Consider the following 25,058-nt stretch of genomic DNA (forward strand, 5'->3'; position numbering starts at 1 on the left):
TTTATCTAGAATTTCTCGAATTTGGTCATCTCTGTATAACCATCTTGTAGGACAAAACGGTTTTATTCTAGTGACATTGCCTATTGGTCCTTCAGATTAGATTCAAGTATAGCAACAAAATTTTCTCTTGCTGTAGCTGATTGAGAAAACAAGACACCTAACTCATGAGCTCATTGCATTGCATTCATGAGTTTCCATACATTACCCTGAAGGACTATTACTCGACTAATGAAGGAAGATAAAAATATTAGACCTACATTAACATAATGTTATAATCCAACGGTTCTTAATCTTCTTTTAGTCGCGGTCCCCTCTGACACTATGATTTGACCTTTGAAACTCCTTCCAAGAAATATGGACAAATATAAATTTTCGTATACTTTATTTTACAGAAACTTGATCGTATCATACACAATAAATTGCTACTCCGTTATTTAATACTAATAATACTCAACCAACACTGTAATCTAGCCCACCTGTGTATTATCTTTGATTCAATTTGTTACCTTTCATCTTGTCTTCAAGGACCCCCTGAAACATATCAAGAACTCTGTTATAATTGTTTCACAGCCTGAATATTATATTCCAAATAAATATAATTATTAATATTTAAATGTTATTCTGTCGTTAGTAAATAAATTAAATTAGAATAAAATATTGAATATTTCGTACTTCAAAATTTTGGTAGGGGCGTGTCCCCCTCGTCCCTCCCGCCAGAGACACCCGTGACTTCATCCATGTTTTGCGTTTTGTTGCGCTCTGAACACGTTACGATGACAGTTACAAAATGAGCCACTGAAACATCAGGATCGAGCTCATTTCGTTCGCTACATTCATTACCAGTATGCGTCAGCATAATGTAAAGTTTGCGTATCTTTTCCAATAGTCGACATTGTAAGCATGATTACTTATTATTTCCATTGCGTTGTGGTCAACAAATTTGGCGAGACCATTACAGAATATGTTACCCATAACGGTTTGCTTGAACGCAACGCAAAATTGGCGAGTCGTTGGCTTAGCTGGTATAATACTTTCTTTTTTCGTTTTTTGCATTGCTTCAGTGTATGGAATATTTTGCGAAGATTGGTACGGAAATTCCGCCTTAATCAGCTTGTAGCTTATTCCGCACCAAGCAACGCCAAATATGCAAAATCAATTATAATTGCTATTACTATAATCACAAACTAACTGAAATTTTGGATAGCGTAATAATACAAAACGTTATGGTAGGTGGCCAGTTGCTTCACTGTTTCTCGAGGTATCGATTAGTGGTGTGGCATATACTTGAAACGAGGAATTTCTGAATAATAAGTTCCAACCCTGAGTCGTCCACTGAAGCACGGTAGCGGAACAAGATGGGTAAGAGGAAAATTAGAACTGCTTAATATTTCGTGTTTATGTATCTAGTAGTTGTAAAAATACTTATTCACAATTAATAGTATGTGTTTGTAGTTATTACTATTGAATACGATTGAAAATAGTGGGAGATTATCTATACGTTATCAGTTTGCTTGTTGGTACTCAAACACGTGCATCATTGGTATGGTATAGACGGATAGTTAATCACCAATATGGTCCATGGGAGTAAACGAATTCATAGTTAATTGTGGACAATGAGTACCACTCTAATTGTTAAATCAGATGGGGTCGATAGCAAATTCCTGGTATTAATATATTTTAAAATAATAGCACGGATAAAAATTGCGGACACCTTGGTTATTAAGTAGCTCTACTTGAATTGTATATATGCAGGCATTTTTTTGTAAATCAGTAGTTGAAGGGGGAAGCAAAACAAAAAATGAGACACTAATTGCGGACGATATTACCGATTATATCCTCATTTTTCCTCTTATTTTGTCACGTTAGTGTGCAGTCATTACGTCGAGGTTGAGTATCATCTCTCAATTTTAGGCTACGGCTTAGTTCTGTTCACTGAAGAATTACACAAATATCAAATTCTACCTGCAGTTTTTGTATTTGGTACAACCGTTTGCAGTAAGCAAAACCGAAGATGATTTTTAGGAACTTGACAAATGGTGCCTAATTATAAATGACAGTTACAGGATAGTAGCATTAAGTAACAGGATATTTATAAACAAGGCTGAACATGAGTAAGGCATTTAGCTTGTGTATAGCCCGCTCCCCCCAGTTCTTTGTCACCGGAACTGGAAGAGTCACTACTACTACTACTCCGACTACTACTACCACTACTACTACTACTACTCCGACTACTACTACTACGGCTTATATCGAGAACAGAACCCAACCAACCCCTGCGGGGCTTCTAACCCGTTACTACTACTAGTACTATTAGTATTGCTACTAACTACCACCATTACTACTTATACTAAAGCCTCCTTACCACAAGATTTACATCTTAAATCTTTATAACATGTGATTCCGATTCATTATGAACTAATATGAACCGTTAGAATCACTATGATTCGTTAAAAATTGGGAGGAGCGGGCTATACTCAATCCAGGCATTTATTCCGAAGTTGGTCATCTGCCTAGTTTTTAGCTAAATGTGTGATAATTGGTTCCTTTGTGTACTAGACTTTAATATTTAAAGCCTATGTTTAGCAGAAAGGGCCCAGCTCATTTTTCAAAAAAATGTTACAATTTTGGTAATTTCTGTAGGTGAGGTTGGGTAAGTTTAGGTTAAGTTGGATTAGTTTGTTATATTAAGTTAGTGTAGGGGTCCAGCATAATTTTCCAAAAAATTATAGGATTTCACATATATCTACTAATATTAGATTAGCTCAAGTTACTTTAGGTTCGGTTAGGTGAGATTTGGTTACGTTATGTTAAATCTAGGTACTTGCATCATCCATTTCTCCTGTAAATTTTGCTTTTTTACGTGCTTCTGGACCCCTTCTGCTAAACATTCTCCTCTGTGTTTAGTACAGCTAAATGGGAAGGGGATCTGTGTTCTAGAGCCTTGCCGGCATGTTGGTTATGTTACCGTTACATCGACAAGTATAACTTTCTGCACGTTTCTTTAGTATTTGCTTACCGCATTTAATACATTCTATTTGCAAATTCATTAAGCATGACTTTTACTTACTTTTAATAGGTTTTCCTGATTATCAGCCATGTTTACAAGAAGAAGAAAAAAAAAACTATTTCCATAATCCTACCATGAAGTGACCTTGCGCCACGTAGTTCCCTCTGCTTCCCAAGTAGTTCCATGTTTAAAACCGTTTATATGAGTAAATAAACACAATTTTCGCTCTCCTTATGCATTATGAAGCACATAAACAAGCAAACTATTTATTTCTTCCTGGTTAATTTTGAAAATTTTGCTAGACACTGACAACCTACTTTGGAACTTAACCCAAGAGTAAATTCTATTATTTGACGGAATCTTGTGCAGATAACTGGATCTCATATATATCCGTACAGAGAGTAAAAGTAGACATATATCTTGACGGCAGAGTTCTAGAACACTAGTCCGCATCTATTGAGTTGTAGGTACAAAGTAATCGACCTGGAGCTCCTTCGTGGTTAAGCGTATAGTGTACGGAACTTTGGTGTAGGAGACCCGGTTTCGATTCCTGGCGGAAGCTCATGTACAGATTCCACATTAAGTTGTAGGCCCACATCTCATATGGCTTTGCTGCTGAAAGAGCGTAAAAGACTTCTATAAGTAACAAATTTCTGCAGGAGCCAGATTTAAAGAGTATGTTGGAAAGCTGAGTTTTATGTTCAAAAGTGTAGGTTTCCTACGGTAGAATCATCATCAAATGCTATACGATGGTTAAAACGAGTGTTCAGATTAATAATCCGGATCCATACAAATATTCATTACATATAAGCTTCTTTTTCGGTAAATGGACTCTCTACCTGAAACAATTTTTGGAGTGTGAACTTGTGAATTCATTTGTATAGTTTTAGTTTGAGGGCTCTTAAGTTTGACATTTATTCTGTCAACTCCCGCTAACTTCTCGACATGTCAATAGTATTTCACAAATAATTGTTTAGTTCATTCATTTAGTATATATGTTTCGTGCTGCGAAACTGATCGGAACTTGCCTTTAAGCTTTGGTGTACCGTTAAAGGTATTGTGCAACAACACTAACGAACTTAACAGCACGAATGTTATCGAACCGAAACCGAGAAGGGCTGCCCGCGTAGGGTTGAATCCCTACGGAGCAGGCGTGTCAGTGACGGTGGGTATACACATAGTCGAAGGTAGTGCATGAAGCACCATATATTGGGTATGAATGGTTGCATTACGTGTTGAGTTATGTTTTTCTACGTTAATATCGACGTTAGAGGTGATATTCCGAAGTTACCGTTGCTTACGCATTCGCCTTCTAAAGTTAAATGGCCTAAAGCATTACTTAGCCCACGGAAATTTTACAAACATGTGGATTCCTTAAGTTGTAGTTAGTCTTCACATAATTAACTTTACTTTGTATGCTGTGGTTAATGGGTGCCTTAATAGACGAATGCATGCGTAATGGATTAGTCTCATTAATGTCTATGTAGAAAGTCGTCTCATAGGTAAACACGCAACATATGTTGGTTATTTAGACACACGTATATTTAAATAGCATATTACATATTTCTGTAAATTTTACATATGTGGGTCTGGAATCAGCCTGAAATAAGCAGATGTATACGAAAAATTCCGTTTTAGATAGTTTTCTGATAGCATAGTCAATATTAAGATGACTCGCAGAAGTAGGAATACAAAGTAGAAATTTTATCCAATTGGCTAAGGATAGAAGTCTGGAAAGCTTTTCTAAAAACTGCGTTGAACCTCCGGTTTCCATAGGCCATATACTTAGTATTTTAACAGTATACAAGAGAGTTTTCTTACTTTACGTGTGTGGGGGTTTTTATTTTAGAACAATTTCAAGTGCTATAAAAACTCATATCACTGAAAAGACTAAAAGGATTTCTCTGTCCTTGCTTACGCACAATCCTACTGTTGCCAACACGCCTGCTGGCTACGGCTTGCCCTGACTTGCTTAGATAACTCATGCTCTTTAGTGACCACCGACGATAATAGTACGCCAAATTGGAAAGAGAATTTTGCTCCACTTCTTCGCGTAACACATTTTGCATGGTTGGTTCTTTGACATTTTCTCAATTAATTGCGTGTCCGGACAAATGTTACAAAAACTAAGCCCAGACAAGGTTAGGGGAAAAAATCACTATATCGCATAAAAACAGTGCCCTTGTGTAGGTTATAGTATGTCATAACATTTCCGGTTGTTTGGCACTAATAATCTTACACCTTTAAGTATAAGGTAACACGTTCTCTACATTGAGCAAAAATACTTCGCCGGTGAACGATATTGTTATACAATCATCTTTCAAATACACTCACATTTTAGCCGTAGTATAGCACTTTGACACTTGCAACCTTACACTTATAAACTGGTTTGAGTTGAGTTGAGTTTAGTTTAGCGTCCCGTTCAGCAGCTAGGCTATTTGAGACGTGGACCTACTGATTAACGTGGAATCCGAACCACATAAACTCCCGCCGGGAATTGAACCCGGGTCTCTCACGCCAAAGGCGCGTGCGCCGTGCAAAAATGCTCCGCCAGTGGAAATTGATATCTCAGACAGACAGGGTTTGCCCAAGTGGGTCCAGCCCGAAAAATCCCACCAGATTTTTTCGGGTTGAACGCACCTGGGTTTTTGAGCTTTTCGTTAGTATATTGTTGATACAACTAAGGTGATCACATTGGAAGTGATTATCAGATTTTCGACTTTACTTGGGTGAATTAGGTGCTTTCACGATAAGGTATACAACATTCAACGTAAGACCTTTTCTGAATGCACTGAATGGATTTAAAAAAAAAAAAGCCGTACCTTAGATTGAAATAACTAGAACAAATTAAAGTTTGGATTGTACTTATAGCCTTTTCGAAGTAATATATGCATTTTATTAGAAAATACTTTCCATGGATAGTGTGCACGCCCACTCGGCGACGCCGAAGGACGTTATCCCTCATACGTCTGATGGGTTTAGGGCCATAGGTGCTGGTACTACTAGTAAATATGTAGTGTATTAAACTATTAGTATTATTTTTATTACCTTTTATCGTAACAAGTATTCTTCAGTAAAGTTCGGTTTTTCAACAAGAGTTTCGTTCAGTTATTTGTTGCTACTTTTCAAATAAGCATTCTGTAGAGTCAACAGCAGCAATACCGTGAAAATTCTTGTCAAATTTAACAAGCTTAATGCCCGGGGTTATGAAGAGTACGTAATGCTCAAGTGCTGGATTTAAACTTCCGTAGCTTCGATGTACAGTAAAGAAAGTATGTATTTTCGGAAAAATAATAAAAGCTTTCGTCCCGAAAGAAGTACTCGGGACATTCCCGCAATTAAACGCACAAAGCATCGGAACTGAATACTCCAACAATAAAACTATTTTAAAAAAATAATTTTTGTTGATTTTTTTGATTTAAATCAAATCTCTCTTCTTGCGTAATACAAGTCACGAACTGAAGATAAAACATTAGGAATTAATATTAAATGTTAATTATGCCATTTAAGTGAAAGTATTGGGCTTAAATTTTGAATTGATTTCCAGTTGTTCTCTTTTCAATCCCAAATAAGAGATGCAAGGTTTCGAAAAAAAAAAAAAAAAGGGGTCTTGTTGGGGGGGCTCGATTTTTTCTGCTCCGCTTTTTTGCTTGGGAAATTTTGGGCTTTATTCCAAACTCTGTTTTAAATTGATAAAGCAGGTTTTGTTTCGCTTATCTATAATACGAGAACTCATTTAAGTAGTAGCGGATGCAGATAATAATACAACACCTGGAAAATAAACATGAATATCGAAAACATATTTCAAATAATTTTAATACTTAACACATTTTGAATCCCAAAAAAATAATCCATGTATATAATAAGTTGCAGTTAAGTTTTAACTTTCATATGCATTATAAGCAATATTTTTTATTGTGAATTAAAATTACAAAAACATGGAAAAACTGTTACAAGACATACAGAATTTATTGTACTGTGTGTGAGTTCAAACAAATAATACATCGGGAAGATAATATATTTACTGAATAAACGCACAATACAAATTTAAGTTTCGACGCAGTAGCCTTCTCAAAAATAACATGTTCTTCTCTTTGTTCATTACGTATATCAAGTGGCTCAAGTCGTACAACGTTGGCTACGCATTCGGGAGGTCATGTGATCGATTCCCGCTGCTGACCATCCTGACTGGGGTTTTCCAGCGTTACCCTCAGTCGTACCAGGCAAATGCCGGGATGTTCAGTCCTACTAAAATGGGCCCTGGCCGATACCTTCCCAAATCCTTTCCATGTTGTTAAGATATCCAGTATAGAATAGCCTCTGAGCTGCATCTGGTGATTGTTAAATAAATAAATGAATATCATTCCCTCGTCAATCTGTTATAGCCTATAAGTTTATTATGTCTGACTTCCGAGACTTTCATAAACATTCGTACTAGAGTAACAATGAAAAATAATCATTGTTTTATTACAATTCACCGTATTACTTCAAAATACTGAACGCACCTCTTGCTTTCGCCTTTGCTATCCCTACAGATGAAACAGAAATGTTGAAAATGTATTTTCTATTCATTTATTATATACGTAATAATCTGTTACCACCTATCAGGTGCTTCGGACCTGCAAAATCGCTGAAGTCCCAAATTCTTAATGCACTGACTGTTCCTTAAGCTTGTTTAGAGTCAGGAAAGTACTGAATTTTCTGTTCATGGATCATATGCGTAATACTGTTCATCTGAGCGTTTGGTTTCCAAGGCTTTATAACCACCATCACGGTTTACCCAGTCCTGAAGGTTTCTGAATTTTTAACAAGAATTCAATATGTTATTACAAAACTTTGTCTAAAAAAAAAAAAAAAAAAACTACAAAATACATTTAAGTCGAGCACAACAAACATGAGTAAGTGGTTAGCTTTTCCGCTTCTATTGGGATATCCGGGATTCAGTCCCACATTCGACCATACCGACAAACGTTCTTAATTCCATCTGTAAATGTAGAGATAGTGCGTGTACTGTGATTCCTGGCTGATTTAATTTATGTTTTAAATTGTTGTTATTACTAATTACCAGCAGTGACGGATTTGCGAAAGGGGTTAGGGTGGGGGTGTCTTTCGGACTGAAGTCTGTTCTCCGAAATTCCTAAAGCAAACGAAATTTTAGTTATGTCTTTACTCATAAACTTCAACCTCTCCTCAAATGAAAATCATGCATTTTAAGAAAAAACTAACCATTAATAAGAAAAAACTCTCCCAAAACTCTTTTCTAAATCCGTACTGATTATTTGTATAAAATGGTATTCAAGGTTGCATCCGGAAGATTATTGCTACATCATTACACAGCTACAGTATAACAGAAATGTGGAAGTATGCTCTGACGGATATATTGAAAAACGTAAGTTTAACTATGTGCTAGGAACTAGAGTACTAAGCTCAAGAAATGAAACACGAATAACTAAAAATAAAATGATCTAAAGACGAAAAAAATGTCAACTCAGAAGTTAAAATAAAGTTATATAGCCTCTAAAATTGCCCTCAAATACTACGTACTTAATGTTTAATTCATAAAACATGTGCTCCATCCAACATGATGGTGAATTCTAGGGGAAATATGGCATTTAGGTCATGAAATCTTGTTTAACTATAGAGTATACTATAAGAAAGCTATTCAGATAGAAAAATCATGAAAATGAAAAAAGCCAAAATTTCCGTTTTTTCCCTAAAAAAAAAAACTGTTTTTTATGTGAAGAAGAAAACATCAATTTTGCATCTCTAATCCCAAACAATGTTTCTTAAACACTAAGGAAAAAGTACGGCGACGTTTATCAACATGATACTTTTTTTTTTTTTTTTCACAGGTTACTCATATTTGGCAGGGACATACCTAAAAAAAAATGGAACTAGCTTGCGGCACGAAATACACACAAATTTCGCCTAAAGTTATAAAATCTGAAAAGATTTAAGTTTCGGAGAGGGAATCGGACCCCTTTATAAATACGCTCCTATTGTCTGGGAAAAAAACACGCGCACACAAAAGAATTATCGTCTTAAATATTCATGGTGATTTTCTTGTTGGAATAGTTAACGATTTAAAAACCTTATGTTACGAAGATAAGAAAGCTTGTGTTACCCGTTCTAAACGGGATTTTCCCTAATCATCCTCTGCATGAAACACTCGTTTTTGTACTGTGCTGTACATACATTTGTATCTTATTGTATTATGATTATCTTCCATAATTTAAATAACACAACAGAGGCTGGATTTTACTTATTTTCACTTTAAATTAATTTATTTCGGAATTTGATTTAAATCAACGATTTTTCTTTAAAAAATAAAGTGATTTAAATCAATCCACCCTGAAAAAAATAAAATGAAATCTTTCAGTTTTACGTCCCACGCATATGCTGGTTAGGCTAAAGGAGATGGTGATTATGAGGAATGAATGAAATGGTGGTATGAAGAAAGTGGAAGGAAACGGGAGAACCCAGAGAAACCTCACAAGCACGGTGTTTGTCCACCACAGCCCACCGGAAGTGAACGCTCTACCTCTGAGTCACCGCGCCCCTAGTGAAACTTTTACGCTGTAAGATATTTAGTTTCGTGTAATACGTATTGAAACATTTACTTTATGAAATATTAATTATACAGGGTGTTTCAAAACAACACCGACTACGTTCGGGAGATGATTCCTGACACCAAGATGAGACAAAAAGTATAGACCAACCTGGGTGCACAGATGCTTCCTTTCGGAGTTACAGGCTGCCGAAAATATGAAAAGTTGAACTTTAAAGGGCTATAGCTCCAAAGCTAGGGAACCTACGGTAGTCAGATCAAGATTTCGTTTAGGAACTAAGATGTGCACTATCCAAAAATACATGTTTCAGAACCCTGCGGTGCTCTCACAACAATTTTTATAGAGGAAGTTTTGCTACGGGTATATAATTTGGAGTACTCACCAACTGCCTCTATACAAATTGTTGCTAGAGTACCGCAAGATTCTGAAACATGTATTTTTGGATAGCGCACGTATTAGTTTCTAAGTGAAGTCTTGACCCGACTTTGGTAGGTTCCATAGTTGTAGAGCTACGGACCTTTAAAGTTAATTTTTTTATGTTTTCGGCAGCTTATAACTCCGAATGAAGCATTTGTGTACCTAGGTTGATTATACTTTTCGTCTTACCTTGGTGTCAGGAATCACCTCCCAAACGTTGTCCACGTTGCTTTGAAACACCCTGCATATTTGTTAATTGTTTTAAATTAATTTTCTGGGAGAACTGTCTTGCAACAAGTGCTCGGGAAATTTCCGTAATTGAACGCACAGAGTATCGGAAGTGAACTTCGATAATAAAACTATTTATTTTACGCTAGAAAACATTTAATTTTATTTCAGACATTTTGAAACATTTATTTTATAAAACATGAGTTATAGATTTGTTTTAAATTAATATATCTTGTGTCCATATTTGGCGAATGTCACTGAGGCTATTGGGATGATTCGATCTACATTTTGGGGGGCGCGGTGGCTCAGTGGTATAGCGTTCACCTCTGGTGCTTGGGGTCCCGGGTTCGATCCCAGCCCCCGCCAAGTGAACTTTGTGGTGGGCAAACACCGTGCTCATGGGTTTTCTCGGGGTTCTCCCGTTTCCTCCCACTTTCTTCATTCCACCATTTCACTCATCTCTCATCATCACCGTCTCCTTTAGCCTAACCGGCATAATCGTGGGACGTAAAACTCAAAGATTTCATTTCATTTTCAATCTACATTTGTTCGTTCGTCTGCCTGTACCACAGGTACAACAGGGTACCACTTTCCGTCTTTTAAGTTTCAATTTTCAGGGTACAAGCTCGAGACACACTAAATTTCAAGTACAGATTTTGATGGCATACCAACGTAAAATTTGAAAATGGCTGCCATTTTATCAAAATAGCAAGTATTTACGCCGCAATTTTCAGTTTTTTAAGTTGAAATTTTCAGAGTAGAAGCACAAGACACTCTGAAGTAGCTATAGATATTTTGACGGCGACCCAACGTAAAATTTAAAAATGACGGTCATTTTTCAAAATAGCAGTGAATAGAAAATTGTTGCAAGCTGTGAAAATGATAATCTTGAAATATAAATCACATTTTAACACTTTTATCCGGAAGGCATTGAAATATTTCGAGAAGAAACATACCCGAAAAAACCCATATGGGCCCAGGTGGGTTGGGGTTTTTCAATAGACCATGAGTTTTTCAAAGCCTGCTGACAGACCTCTTGCCCGTTTTAACGTTAGAATTTCGACTTTTATGACTGTTTGTTCTCAATCAGTACCTATATTTTTGCACTAGTTTTTATTGCGTATGTCCGGTGAAAATAATTGTAATTTTTGAATAATTATTTCCGGTGGTGCCCATCATCTATGCTGAGTGGGTATTGTCCGCAAATCTTTTTAAAGGATAGCATGAAAGAAATTAGTGCAAGATTTATAATTGTGCAGCAGTTACTTCGCGCGAGGTGCCAAAACCATGACCTGCATGAAGTTGGTGTACTGAATACTTCAATAACATGGTTACAAATCTGGTTTTCTGAAAAAGAAAAGTTAATACACTCACACTTTGGAGTGTGTTAGCACTTTCACACTTCTGAATTTATTGTATGTATTAGAATAAATCGATAAACATATTATGGCAATGAACGTTTTTTAAAATTCTTATTATTAATTTCTTAATGCTGTGGATGCTCGTATTTCCAACTCGGTATTTTTAATGCGTATGCCTGCACTAGGGGTTTTCTTTTCTGATTTGTCAGGGAGTGTTAAAGCCGCAGAAAGGCGAATAGGAATGTGTTTTTTTTTGTATCTGTTAAAGTACCAAAGAGAAGTGTAGGTGCTGTTTGTGATCACTGAAACTTACAGCGCATGTGTTGACCTTATAAAGAATGTAGTGGTTCCCTTATTGTGTATGTCCCTCTTTCATCACACATTATGTATTAACACGCATATCACTTGATCTGAAGAATCCCTGGTTCAATCCCAGACTATATTTTTCGTAGGTTTTTCCGTTTTTTATTTAACAAATTCTCTCATAATTATCTCCTTTGAAAGTGCATAATCGTGGGACGTTAAGTGTTAATTTTTAACTTTTGCTTTTGTAATTTTTAGTACAGGCTTAAGTTTCACAGATAGGGCCCCAAGATAGGAAATGTTTACAGAAGCATCAGGAAATACTTTGCTGGTAACAAATCTAAAAAATATTTCGAATAAAATTTACTTATTTTTTCCATAGAATCAGTCTGTAGTTTTCAAAATTGCCGTCCATCCCAACTCCGAGGGAACAGGGCTAATTTTATCACAGGTGAATTTCCTCCCATCAAAGTATTAACTTTTTATTTCGGACACTTATATCTTCAGTATAATGTTAAACGCATCCTGTATAGAGGGTGGACCATTTATCTTGATACACCATTATAACTTTTGAACTAATAGATACAAAACGCTGAAATTCTGTACCATGTTAATATCTACAGTGGGACATTAACATATTGCAAATTTAGTGTTATTAACCCAACATTTTATTTTTTTTTTTTAAATAAAAATACCACTAATGAGGTTAGAAACTTAAGATTTACATATTAAACGGAAAATTAACAGGAGCAAACTTTTATGCAGTGTTGCAAAGTATGGACACTGCAGTATTACAAACATTGGGAAACTAAATTTTGGAGGCTTCTAAAACAGTAATAACACAAGTGAGATGGACGGAGCAATGAATATACAAAGTACTTTAATGTCGGATACCATGTTCACAGGGCTCTCGGCTGTCCTATTTTCCTTTTTTTTTTCCTATATTTTTCAGTGATCGAATTATTAAAAATACAAGCCAAGATCAGTTTCAGTGACGATTTAAATTGCTACATATTAGTAATATGCTAAATGTGTCTTAGCATTTTTTCTGAGGGATTAGTCACTATCTTCACTATTTTTTTTATTTGCTTTTCCCTATCCTCCCATTTCCATTCTTTTTCTTTTATTCTTTCTTTGTTTCCTATGTGTTTATTCTTCCCCAAGGAAGCTTAGCTGAGGAACCTTGCCATGTTCCAGTTCTTGTAACGCAAGCTGTGTTAGCACTTTCTTTCAGCAGTGTATGTGCAGCAGTGTTGGCTAGGCACGAAGATGTGTTGGTATTCACCAGCCTTCCAATATTGATGTACATAATATGCAGGGTTCTCACGCGTCTGGAAAACCTGAAAATAAAAGTGTCGTAGAAACGCCCTGGAAAAGTCATAGAAAGCAGAAAAATGGTGAAAATCCTGGTTGCTTTAAAATGCTCTCTCTGTGGTCAGCACTGACAGAATATTTCTTTAATTTCCTTCCCAAGCAATATCAAATTTCATTAGTCAGAACGCTACAAGAGAATCCCTTGTGATTATGCAAAGACAGGAACCACTTATCTACACTTTGCATGATGAATTTAAAGAACAATGGCAAGAGTTGTAGTATTTGATCTGTACAATGAGAAAACATCTGCTCTTCTAAATATAACAGTGAAAGAAGAAAAAATCTAATGCCAGATAACAAAATTGATGTTGGTGATTAAGGCGCACGGTTGGCATCGAAAGAAGTCGATATGGTGCAACAACAGTTATTCACATTAAATGCAAAGAAATTCTCCATAAAAGTTACCTTCAACAAAGGCTGCCGCCTGCCTTTAATGTTCAGCAGCCTGTTACCTACGCCACTCTAAACCCTTATTTTCACACTGTGAAGAAAAATGGGGTAAAGCAAACTTTCCTTGACGATTTGACATGCAATGACCTGTAACAGACATTTTAGGAAAAGCAAGCGAAAATCGATGCTGCTTTTCCACTATAAAGAAAAGGAATAGCATGGTAATCATTCATTTAAATTCGAGTTCGATTCCAAGCGTAGCTCATGTGTTCCAGATCCCATCTTAGCAGTAGGTCCACGTCTTGTATAGCCTCGCTGCTGAAAGCGACGCTAAACTCAAATCGCATCGCGTCATGTCAATTCTTCTTCATTCAAAGTACTAACATACTACTGGAAGAAGTATCAGAAAAGACGAGCATACCAAACAGCTTGTACTAAGTAGATGAATTGAACTTTCGTTTCGTGAGGTAAGGATAGTAGTTATACGGGTTTTATTTCTGTATTGATTCATGACTTAATAATCTGACTTCGATATGATTCTTTTTGTTTCCACGGTGTTTTCGTTAACCAAAACTTAGTTACATACTTATTGTTATGCTATTCCCCGAAAAAGCATGATTTGGGAATATATATATATATATATATATATATATATATATATATATATAATGAAATTATTGCAATAGAACACACGAATTAGGCGTCATTTTATACAAATAATAATAAACAGCCTCTTTGTCTTGTATCGAAGTTTACAGACCATGAGAGCTTGTGATGGACAATATTCTGCCCATGGATTTACTAGAATTCCCTGTTTTTTGGTTTTTCGTTTTACCAATTGTTTGCACTCCATCCGTTTGTCTTTAAGCTATGGTATAGGACTGATTAGTGAGTATTTTGAAGAAAAAAACTAACCTAAATGAACAGAAATAATGAAATTAATTATGTATACTACTCATTTTGTGTTTTATGTATTTTTGCAGTTTTCAAGCACAATACAGCTTTACTATGTATAAATATTTGTAAACCGCAATTATATTAATTTATTTTTAAATTTTCCACAGGTAAACCTCGTGGATTGCGAACTGCCCGAAAGCACGTGAACCACAGGAAAGATCAGCGATGGGCGGACAAAGATTACAAAAAGGCTCATTTAGGAACTCGATGGAAGGCCAACCCTTTCGCTGGCGCGTCACACGCTAAAGGAATAGTATTGGAGAAAGTGTAAGTAATTTCTTACTGTAACTGAATGATTTTTAATCTGTGATACGTGGGCAAAGGTTCACCGCATTTTCATTATATGTAATGTAATTGTATTGTAAGTTCAAATTAACAAGAATTAACCACTTCGCATAGTTACCTTAAATACCTTTTTCTAGCGTCTAGACCTAGCCGATACTCAACAGTTTGAAAAGCTTTAAGAGTCGGAAGGAGTCAAGTGACCTTGACAAATCGAAGATATCGCAGTGCAAAGTGTTTCCTTATTTTGGCAACAGATGGGGTTGTTGCTGAAATGCCGTCAAAGCAAATGGCACCCCTCCTTTTCCTTCGTTTTCCCCTGCATGTGGTCAAAGTTGGACAGCGCAGGAGGGGGATGGTTACGGATGTAAATGGGACAGAGGAGTGAATTTCCTTTCTTTTGGCTTAAAGAGAAACAGAACTGAAGAAAAAATAAATACAGAAATATTGTAAGAGGGACCAACATGATATCAGCCGTCAGCCACTCAAATATCTACAACGGTCACAAACATACCATAGAGAACTAAAGCGCTTGTCGCCTGTCTCTTTCTCAAAGGATTCTACCTATGGTAAATAACGCGGGAATAGTGCAGGAAGAGTCTGATATAAAATGAAGAACCATGCAAATATATATATATATAAAAACGGGAGAGTCGATATTCTAATTTATTTTGGGCCTTCGTGGTTAAAAAAAAAAAAAAAAAAAAAAGACTTGGAATTGAAAGGCAGAAAACCCAGACAAAGATCTGAAATGTATTGGCAGTGTGACTCTTTTTTAGTGGAATCCATTTCTTTATTTTCTTTTCAAAATATGATCACCAGATTTACCCTCTGTATCGCCTTCACATTCGAATGGTCCTGGGATCGATACCAGTAGCTGACCATCCTGAATTTTTCCTATTACAACAGGAAAGGGGCGCAATGTTACATTTAGCCTTGGGTACCGGCTTAGAAGGACAGGAGGGAGCATATGCTCTGCTTGGTATTGGTTTTTATTTGGGGAAATAGACCACTTCATTAACAATAGAATTAAAAGATGTGTCACCTTCTTCAGGAAGGTACACTCATGTCCAAAATTATTGTCGCATGTCTATAAATATGTTGTTGTAGGAATATAATTTGATAACGAATTCACCCGGTATTTCTTATGTTAGTATGTGTACAATCGGCAGACATGTATGCAAGTTTCATGTCAAAAGAGGAGTAAATAAGAACAATAAAACGAAAATAAAACTTTCGTGTCCATTTAGCAACATTATGATTTACTCATTCTAATTTTCGTATTTATAAATATTTTCCTATGAAATTTACCATATATACATTTCCCGATTATACACATAGTATCAGTATTAAAAGTACCCAGCAAATTCAGTATTACATTATATTCTTACATGAAGACAGTTATAGATATGCGACAATCATTTTGGAGATGAGTGTACAAGGACGTAACAGGTGTTTGTTTCAAACATTGAATAAGTGTTCGTATACATTGAACTTATTTCCTGACGTCATAGAATTAAGGACTGTCACAGAGCGACGTAAGTCCGGCGACAATACAATATTTCATTTTTACTTTCATACTTTGCAATATATCTATTTATTTTAAAAGCAAATTTTAATATGTTTTTATTTTCATCTATTTTATCCTAAAATAAATACTAGCCTTTAACCAGCCCGTATTTCCCTGGTTGCATATCACTTTAGGATTTGGAAAATGTGTCCAACGAATAAAAAAAATGATAAAACACCTTTTAAAGACATTCTTTTGTTAATCAATTCGCACTAAAAAGTTAAAAATAATCTTATTTATGCAAGCCTAAATAAAAAGAATGGGGCGCGTCATTTTAAGAATTTATAAAGTAACTGTATGTAAGCCTATATTAGAGCGCATCCCATTTTTTTTTTTTTTAAGTCATGCATAACCAAAATTGTTTTCTACTTTTAAGTGCGACTTGATTAATGAAAGAATGTCTTTAAAATGTTTATTTTGTAAGGTACCGTATGGTGCGTTTCTATACTACTAGGGTATATAAAAATTTAGTTTCCTATGCGATACATTAAACAGCACTTTTTTTAATAAAATAAAAAAAAAAAAATACTACCGAATATAGAGGATTTCTCCGCTAATAAGAGGGAGACAGATTGAGGATACCAAACACCCCTACCATTGATTGAGAAATATTTCGGTGTCGACACTGATGAACAACATTTACATTTGAATTTGAATGTTTTATGGGCTTTAGGCAATTGATTCAGACCGGGATACATGGGGAACAGAATGTTGGAAGCAAGTAGTCCAGTCCCTAGTTTGAATGCCTGGGATGAGTAAGGACTCTTCCCTCCTTGGTAAAACCTGCCGGAATCTGAAGCAATATCAAAGAAACACTGCTTCGAAAAGAGAGGGAGCAAACATGCATAAATAGATAGTCAGAGTCGGATTTAGGTTTCGTGGGGCCCCAAGCTGTTTAAGGTAATGGGGTCCTTTATGTGTTCAGATGAACATAGGCACCCTACATACAGAAATGAACAAACTAGAGATAATTTAGGAAGCAGACTAGCAGAAGGAGCCCCATTAATTACATGAACGTAGGCTACACAGCAGGAAGCATTGTTGCTACGTATATATACATTTTATTTTATTTTTTAATTTTCTTATATTTTAGAAATGTATATCCAGTTTTTCTTTAGATTTTTGGGCCCAAGAGAGCAGGGCCCTAAGCTATAGCTTGTTTAGCTTATACGTAAATCCGGCACTGTAAACAGTATACACATACAGGCGCGGATCCAAAGGTGGCTATAGAGGCTATAGCCCCCCCCACCCCTTCCTTGACGTTCAGGTATACACTGGATAAAATGGGCTTCAATCCTGTTTACTCTGGATAAAGAGACAAACTATGGTTTAGCTCCTCCCTTGATCATATTCTGAATCCGCCACTATATATATATATATATATAATTGTGTTTAGTATGTTGTACGATGGAAGCTGATGAAAGAGCTTTATATTACTCTTGATTTTTTGACAGGTAAACAAAGAATATTTCGGGGATTAATCTACTCGATTATTATAATAAGATTATAATAATGTATTTTATTTTTTCTCTTGTATGTATATTCTAAGTCCTGCAGGAAGTTTTCATTTCTTTCTTGGAATAGATAAACGAAGACTTTGGTTCGGCTTCTCCTTCACAAATCTCTGTCGAAAGGTTGACTTTATCGCTACCAACACAAATTACTTCTTCTCATAGAAACCATCTACAAATACACTGTACTGCTGAAACAGAAACCATCAACAAAAGAGGTCATAAATTTTGCCATTCCTCGTGTTTGAAGTTCCCGTTCTTCACAACGACTTCCTTCCTCCCGCCCCTGTTAAGAAGTTCAAAGTAGGTTTTCAAAAGGACTGGCTCCCGCTGAGAAGGAAAGTGGGATGAGGAATGACTATAGTGCCATCTAGCAGTTAGACGGCCAAGTACGTGAACACGAAAAAATCTGATTTCTGTAGATTCAATAATGAAGGATATAATTTCTCATCGATTGTGTAATGAATGTCAGTGGAAACAGCGAAAAAATAGTACAGTAGCGCACAAATACAAAGATAGTACTCCATTCTCAAAAAAGTCCGAAGTTTTTAGCTCTTTTCCTTACTGTAGAAAAACAGAAGACTTTCCCCTCTAATTTTGATCATTTTCTTATGGGAATTTGGATTATAATTATCTGTATTTATAAGAAGAAAATATCACGCACAGCGTTCAAATTGCACCTTTAAAATGAGATGCATCATATTGAGTGAGCTATTGAGACATTTTTGCGAAAGAACGAAATGAAACCATGATTTGCCTAAAAAATGGTTGAGATCCCATGTTAAATTGAACACCAATATTCCGGCCGCTGTGGCGCACTCCTTCTCCCTCTTAATTCACCACATTTCACGTAATGCGTGTATACTGTAATTTACGATTTTTCGCATTTATTATTATTATCTCCTTTTTCTAACCTAATTGACTTAGATTCATGGTTCATACATCATCGTCCTTTGAATGATACCATAGTCAGTCTATCAATAATATCGGGAAAATGTTCCGATATATATAAAATATGGGCGCTCCTGGCGACTACGGAGTTCAAGTACCTGCACGAAACGTACCGTTGAAAATTCTTTATGTCCAATGCTATATATTTGCAAAGTTTTATTGACATGCGGGTAATAGATATGAAATAGGGTAATAGTGTTTCCTTCAAAAAAAGCCATTTTTTGTAGGTACGCTCGTTGAGAGAAGGGGTGTGACACTGATAAGGTATTTAAGTACAAATAATTACCATCACTCGAATTACAATGTTTTCTCAAGCACATTGCTGAAATGATTTTTAAAAAGGTAATGTAATCTACCTACTGCAAAACCTCAAAAAACCTCCGAAGTTCCCAAATAAGACTAACGGTTCTAATAGTAGATTTCTTGGCACCAGTAGAGAGTACAAACATCTGTAGAAGCTAGTAAAAATCGGTTTATCAGTCTACAGGTTCCATGCTTACATGCATGAAATTTTAATTGTCGAAGGAGGGTTTTCAGGTAAAACAGCACTTGGAAATGGAGGATATGAAGAAAGAAAAAAAAAAATGTATTCATGATGAAGTACGAAAAGCCGAATACGTGAAATTACGGATGTATGTTTTTTGTGGAAGTTGCTAATAGACTACCAATTACATTTCCAGTGCCAAAAGGGAAGTAAGCGAATGTAAATATTAGTGCACAACTGAAAGACTGAGAGCAACAGAGCACATGCGGGAAGAGAAACGTGGAAGAGAGCTTGTCAATAATAATAGCAGTAAACGGGACCAAAAAGTGTCCTAACTTAAACATCAGAGAAGGTGATTTTAAAAACTTCGATCTGATTTTTTTAAATTACCTAGGTAAAAAATCTAGTTAGTAGTATTAAACTAAGTGCCTCAATCTGAAATTGAAATTTAATGCAAAAAACATATTTTTTTCTTGAAAGAACTTGGTATACCTTTAAGTGAAAGTCATTTTTACATTTTAAGATGATACAGAATGGTGCAGAAAAATTCGACAATTTCAACTTATGTAAAATGCATAACTATACACAGTAATAAATGTATGTTGATGGAAATTCATGTATACTACTAACAGTGGCTTTAATTATGACACATCACGCTTTACTTCTTGAAGATAATGGAAAGATCCCGCCATACAGACATCTGGGGTTGTCGTTCTATCATGTCTCAAGGAATTCCAATCATTTTCCCAATCTTTTGTTTCAATTTAGCGATGGTTGCAGAAAGTGTTCTGTACTCTTTGCCTTTATGTCCCCACAGCTTCACCACAGAAAGAAATGGCAACCATCAAGTACAGGAAATCTGAGGCCGTACGCACGATCGACACCACTCCAATACTCCCATCTTACTAATAACAGAGCCTTCTAAATGTCACATCAGCCTCGAATAAAAGCTGACGCTACAGTGTTGCTAATCTTAGATTCAAAATTTTACCGTTTCCATTCACGACCCTGATATTCTTTGTTACGTTATTTTTCTTGGTGCTTTCGGGAATCCACACATAAATTACCGATTAGTAAAACAACTCGGCTTTGTACTCTTCGTACGTGATAATATAAATGGGAAGAAAAATCCATGAGAAAATCGAGAAATAGATAAGTTGGGTGTAAGGCAGGGAAAGACTAGTTCGTAGGAAATTACTGTAATTAAGAGCTTATATGTGGGGAGTCTTGAAAATGTCGGGGAAGTTCTTGGTCAGAAGTTGTAAGAACCTAAATGACAGCGGACGCGGACATATTTTAGTTTAAGAGCTCCTTCGTGGCTAAGCGATTAGTATATGGGCCTTTGGTGTGGGAGAGCCGGGTTCGATTCCCGGCGGGAGCTCATGTTTGGATTCCACGTTAATCAGTAAGTCCCGTCTCATATAGTCTCGCTGCTAAAAGAGCCGTTAAGATCAAATGAAATGAAATAGAATGTTTTAGTCTAATTGGAACTGTCTAATATGGTTAACATTTGTATCTTGTACTTTCTGGTTGTAGAATGAATACAATAGTTATATGACGAATGATTTTTTTAACATTTAACATTAAAGTTGTCTTTGACTAGAATATGTATAAACACCAAACTTGCTACAGAATTGTAGTTTGAACTGACCATTTAGGATCGAAAAATCGAAGTATGCACGCCATGGCCTGTGTAGAAATATCCCCCTAAAATAGTATCACTTACGATATTGAGTTTGACTAATAATAGTAATTGAGCTAATAAGCAAATAATTTAATGTCTGCTTTTTTTTTCTTCTTCTTCAGAGGCGTTGAGGCTAAACAACCCAACTCCGCCATTCGAAAGTGCGTGAGAGTGCAGTTAATCAAGAACGGAAAGAAAATCACAGCCTTCGTACCTCGAGACGGTTGTTTAAACTTCATTGAAGAAAACGACGAAGTATTGGTGGCAGGTTTCGGCCGTAAAGGTCATGCCGTAGGTGATATTCCAGGTAAGAGTTTTTCGAAGTATTGTTTGTCGAAGGAAGTATTAGGGGAAAAAATAACAAGCCTTCCGAACATGGCTCACATTTTACTGTTTGAAATACTTAGCTCCTCTTTTGTTACGTAGATAAAGATAGTACCTTAGCAAATACGCAGAAAACTTTGTAGTTGAACACACACACAAAAGCAGAAAACGGAAATCGTTAAAAGAAAGAAAAAAAAAAAAAAAAGGTTGTTGAGAAATTAGTTCTCTATCCATACAATTGGAAGAGTACTCTACAGTTGATTCCATAGCCATGCGTGCTAAGTTTTTATTTATTTATTTAATACTTTTGAACCTAGTTCGAATCCCATTGAGTGATATTTATTTACTTATTTTTTTTTGTAACTTCTATTCTAATTTTTCCCATTATTATTATTATTATTATTATTATTATTATTATTATTATTATTATTATTATTATTATTATTATTATTATTATTTATTATTATTTATTATTATTATTATTATTATTATTATTATTATTATTATTAATAATAATAATAATAATAATAATAATAATATTACAGGGTGCGGCACGTAAAACCGGCCCGTAAAGTGAACACATAAAATGTAATGTATTGAATATGACTACTCACCTTCACAGCAGGTGCTGAGTGTCCTCCGCCCACTTCAACACACATGTGAGCACGATTGAGGAGATTCATATATACCCTTGTCAGTTCTTGTGTTGTAATGCTATTGGTGACATCCTGGTCTTGAGTTCTTCAATTGTGTGTGGATTTGTTTCGTATACTCTTCCCTTTAGCAGTCCCCATAAGTAAAAGTCACACGTGGACAAGTCTGGTGACCGAGGAGGCCACAAGCCTTTGCTGATTGTCCTCTCTGGTGTAAACATCTCATGCACACCCGGCTTAACACAACGAGGCCTTTTTCTCAACTGGGTTTCGACAAGTTTCACTGGCTGCTGCTGCTGCACGTGACTGCTGCAGGTCACGTAAGTCGACCCGACCTCGACACGCCATCTCTTGGTAGGAAGGTAGATTATTTAAGTGTTGCCAAAATCACAATATACCAGAATATTATGACGGGCCGGTTTTACGTGCCGTACCGTGTATTATTATATTATTATTATTAAGTTAGGGAACAGAAAGAAAGCTTGATGGTATTGTACTAAAATTGAAACAACATACTATTTCTTTGCAAGTTGCTGTTACACTTACATCTTTTCTGTTGCAGTGGTGCATCAGAACGATTTGAGACATCTTTTCATGGTCATCTCACATATATACTGAATCGCCTTAATAGTTCACATTAACATACTCCGGTTGGTAGGAAATCCATAAGATTGCTCTTGATGATCAGCTTTCCTCGAACAGTTTCACATAAGAGTATTTTGGAGTGAAGGTTATGTGTTTTACACTCCTTGGAAATCGTATTTTGTGTCAGGTTTAAAGTTGTATATGTATATGCAAGCTATATTCTGAGTAAGGAATTTTTACTAAAAATCTGCTTGTCCTTAAAAAAAAAAAAAAAAAAAACTCACAAGTGGGCACTTCGCTTATTTTCTTCGAGAAAAGTTTGTCCGGCGGAGAAATCAAAATAGTTTGGGGACCTGTGGCGGAGGGCAATCAGTCTACTCCGAAGGGAGGGAGGAGGTCCGGCTGTGTTCAGCATTTAGAAATTTGGGAACATATCAGGCTGATATTTTCCTCACACTCGTGTGCTCGCACTTCAGTGTGTGTTGTAAAATATACCACTGAATAGTTTCTATAATACATCACAGGTCTTCGATTCTGCGATTCTGCAATATCATGTTTTTCTACGTCAGCATTGGTAATGGTTCATCACAGCGAAGTTCATCTTCAAAGTTCGTCTGACACTTCTGAAAGTCTGCAACTCAATTTCTCACAGTATCATTACAAGGTGTAAGTTCCTCAACGATGGACACAGACCAAGATGGAATTTTTGAGGTCATTCGCTTCTTGTGAAAGTTCTCGATAACTGCTCAGTTCTTCACAAGCTTCTCCTTAGCCATGTGTATTCACAGGGTCGTTTTATCAATTGTAGGGCCTGGGGCAAGTAAATTGTGGGACCAATGATGTAGGTTAGAATTCCATATCCATCATGTAAAAATGATTTTGTGCTAACTTGCTATCCATATTAATTGATATTTCACTGAATATTTAAAACAAGGAACATTATTAATAATAATCTACTCCACTTTATAACAATACCTAGTTACATCATAAATACTGTCACAGTTTGGAGTGGCGCTGTTGGCATCCGGAGTGGCACAGTGCTGCCATCTGTGTATAAAGCGGAAGATGCATGTAGTGTGTGTTGACTGTTCATGACATACGTTGATATTGTACTGAGTTCTGATAGAGTGAGGCGATTACGAAAATCGTGTAGCGGTAATTGCACTACACAAGGTCAGGAAGACAGCAGGTGAGATTTTCAACCTCCTGAAACCCCTACAACTCAGCAAGAGATTCGTGTATCGCCCCATACAGCGATACACCGATTCTGGAACGGCAGCTGACCGCGCAAGGAGTAGCAGACCACGAACGGTACGAACCCCGCAGGTCCAGAAAGCAGTCGCAGCAAGAATTCGAAGAAATCCTGTTCGAACACAGTCTGATGGCTGCTGAGATGAATATCAGCAGAAATTCCATGTCTCTTGTGCTCAGGAGTGACCTACATCTACGGGCGTATAAGAGGCGGACTGATCACTTTCTGACCCAAACATTAATGTCGCAGAGGGTCCTTAAATCAAAGAGAAAGTTGCAGCGTTACGCCAACAATCTGCACAGAAAGATTCTGTTCACTGACTAAAAGGTGTTCACAGTTGAGCAGGCCTACAACACCCAAAATGACCGTGTGTATGCTGTGTCATCTACTGTAGCTGCTGAGGCAGCTCCAAGGGTTCAGAGGGCACATCATCCTGCCTCAGTGATGGTTTGGTGGGGAGTGAGATACTCAGGCACAACCCAGCTGCATTTTTGCGAACAAGGTGTTAAAACATCTGCCAAGGTGTACCAGGATACAGTGCTAACACCTATAGTGAAACCACTGTCTGCTACCATGTTCCCTGGAGAAAGGTGGACCTTCCAGCAGGATTCCGCTCCAGGCCACAAAGAGAAAACAACCCAGGACTGGCTGGTATGGAACGTCCCCGACTTCATTTCTACTGCTGATTAGCCTTCTGGTAGCCCGGACCTTAACCCGTTGAACTACAAACTTTGGACAGTTCTTCAGGCAAAGGTCTGCCATAAACGGCATCCATCTGTCGACAGTCTGAAACAATACTTGACCCGAGCAGTGAACAATTTTCCCATGGACGTGGTGCTTGATGCCGTTGACCAGTGGTCGGACAGACTTCGTGCCTGCATCAAAGCCAAGGGGGACATTTCGAAAAATGATTCGTGCATCAGGTGTACAATATATCAATGTAAAAATGACCAAAATAAATTGCCTTGGTGTTAATACTCTGTTTTGTTCGCACTCTAACTTGTGATAGTATTTATGATGTAACTAGGTACGAAAAAGCATTCGCTGTCTTTTCTATGACACCAACTCAATGTAATTAAAGAAAGCACATTTGTTAAAGCAGCTGTTTATTTGCATTTTGAGATTTCCAAACTATATTGTAAGTACATAAAACGTT

The 25,058-nt window shown here is 36.5% G+C and overlaps 1 protein-coding gene across 1 annotated transcript in view; it reads left to right on the forward strand.

The window, feature by feature from the left end:
- Positions 1–1,204: 1,204 nt before the first annotated feature.
- Positions 1,205–25,058, forward strand: part of RpS23 (ribosomal protein S23) — a 32,315-nt gene continuing 8,461 nt past the window's right edge. The window contains exons 1-3 of the mRNA XM_081759353.1: positions 1,205–1,359; positions 14,714–14,873; positions 21,211–21,395. Coding sequence (XP_081615479.1) covers positions 1,356–1,359; positions 14,714–14,873; positions 21,211–21,395 — 349 coding nt within the window. The 5' untranslated portion in view covers positions 1,205–1,355. The remainder of the gene's footprint in view (positions 1,360–14,713; positions 14,874–21,210; positions 21,396–25,058) is intronic.

Source organism: Thermobia domestica, chromosome 5 (assembly GCF_964235325.1).
Source record: "Thermobia domestica chromosome 5, izTheDome1.hap1.1, whole genome shotgun sequence".
Lineage (NCBI taxonomy): Eukaryota > Metazoa > Arthropoda > Insecta > Zygentoma > Lepismatidae > Thermobia > Thermobia domestica.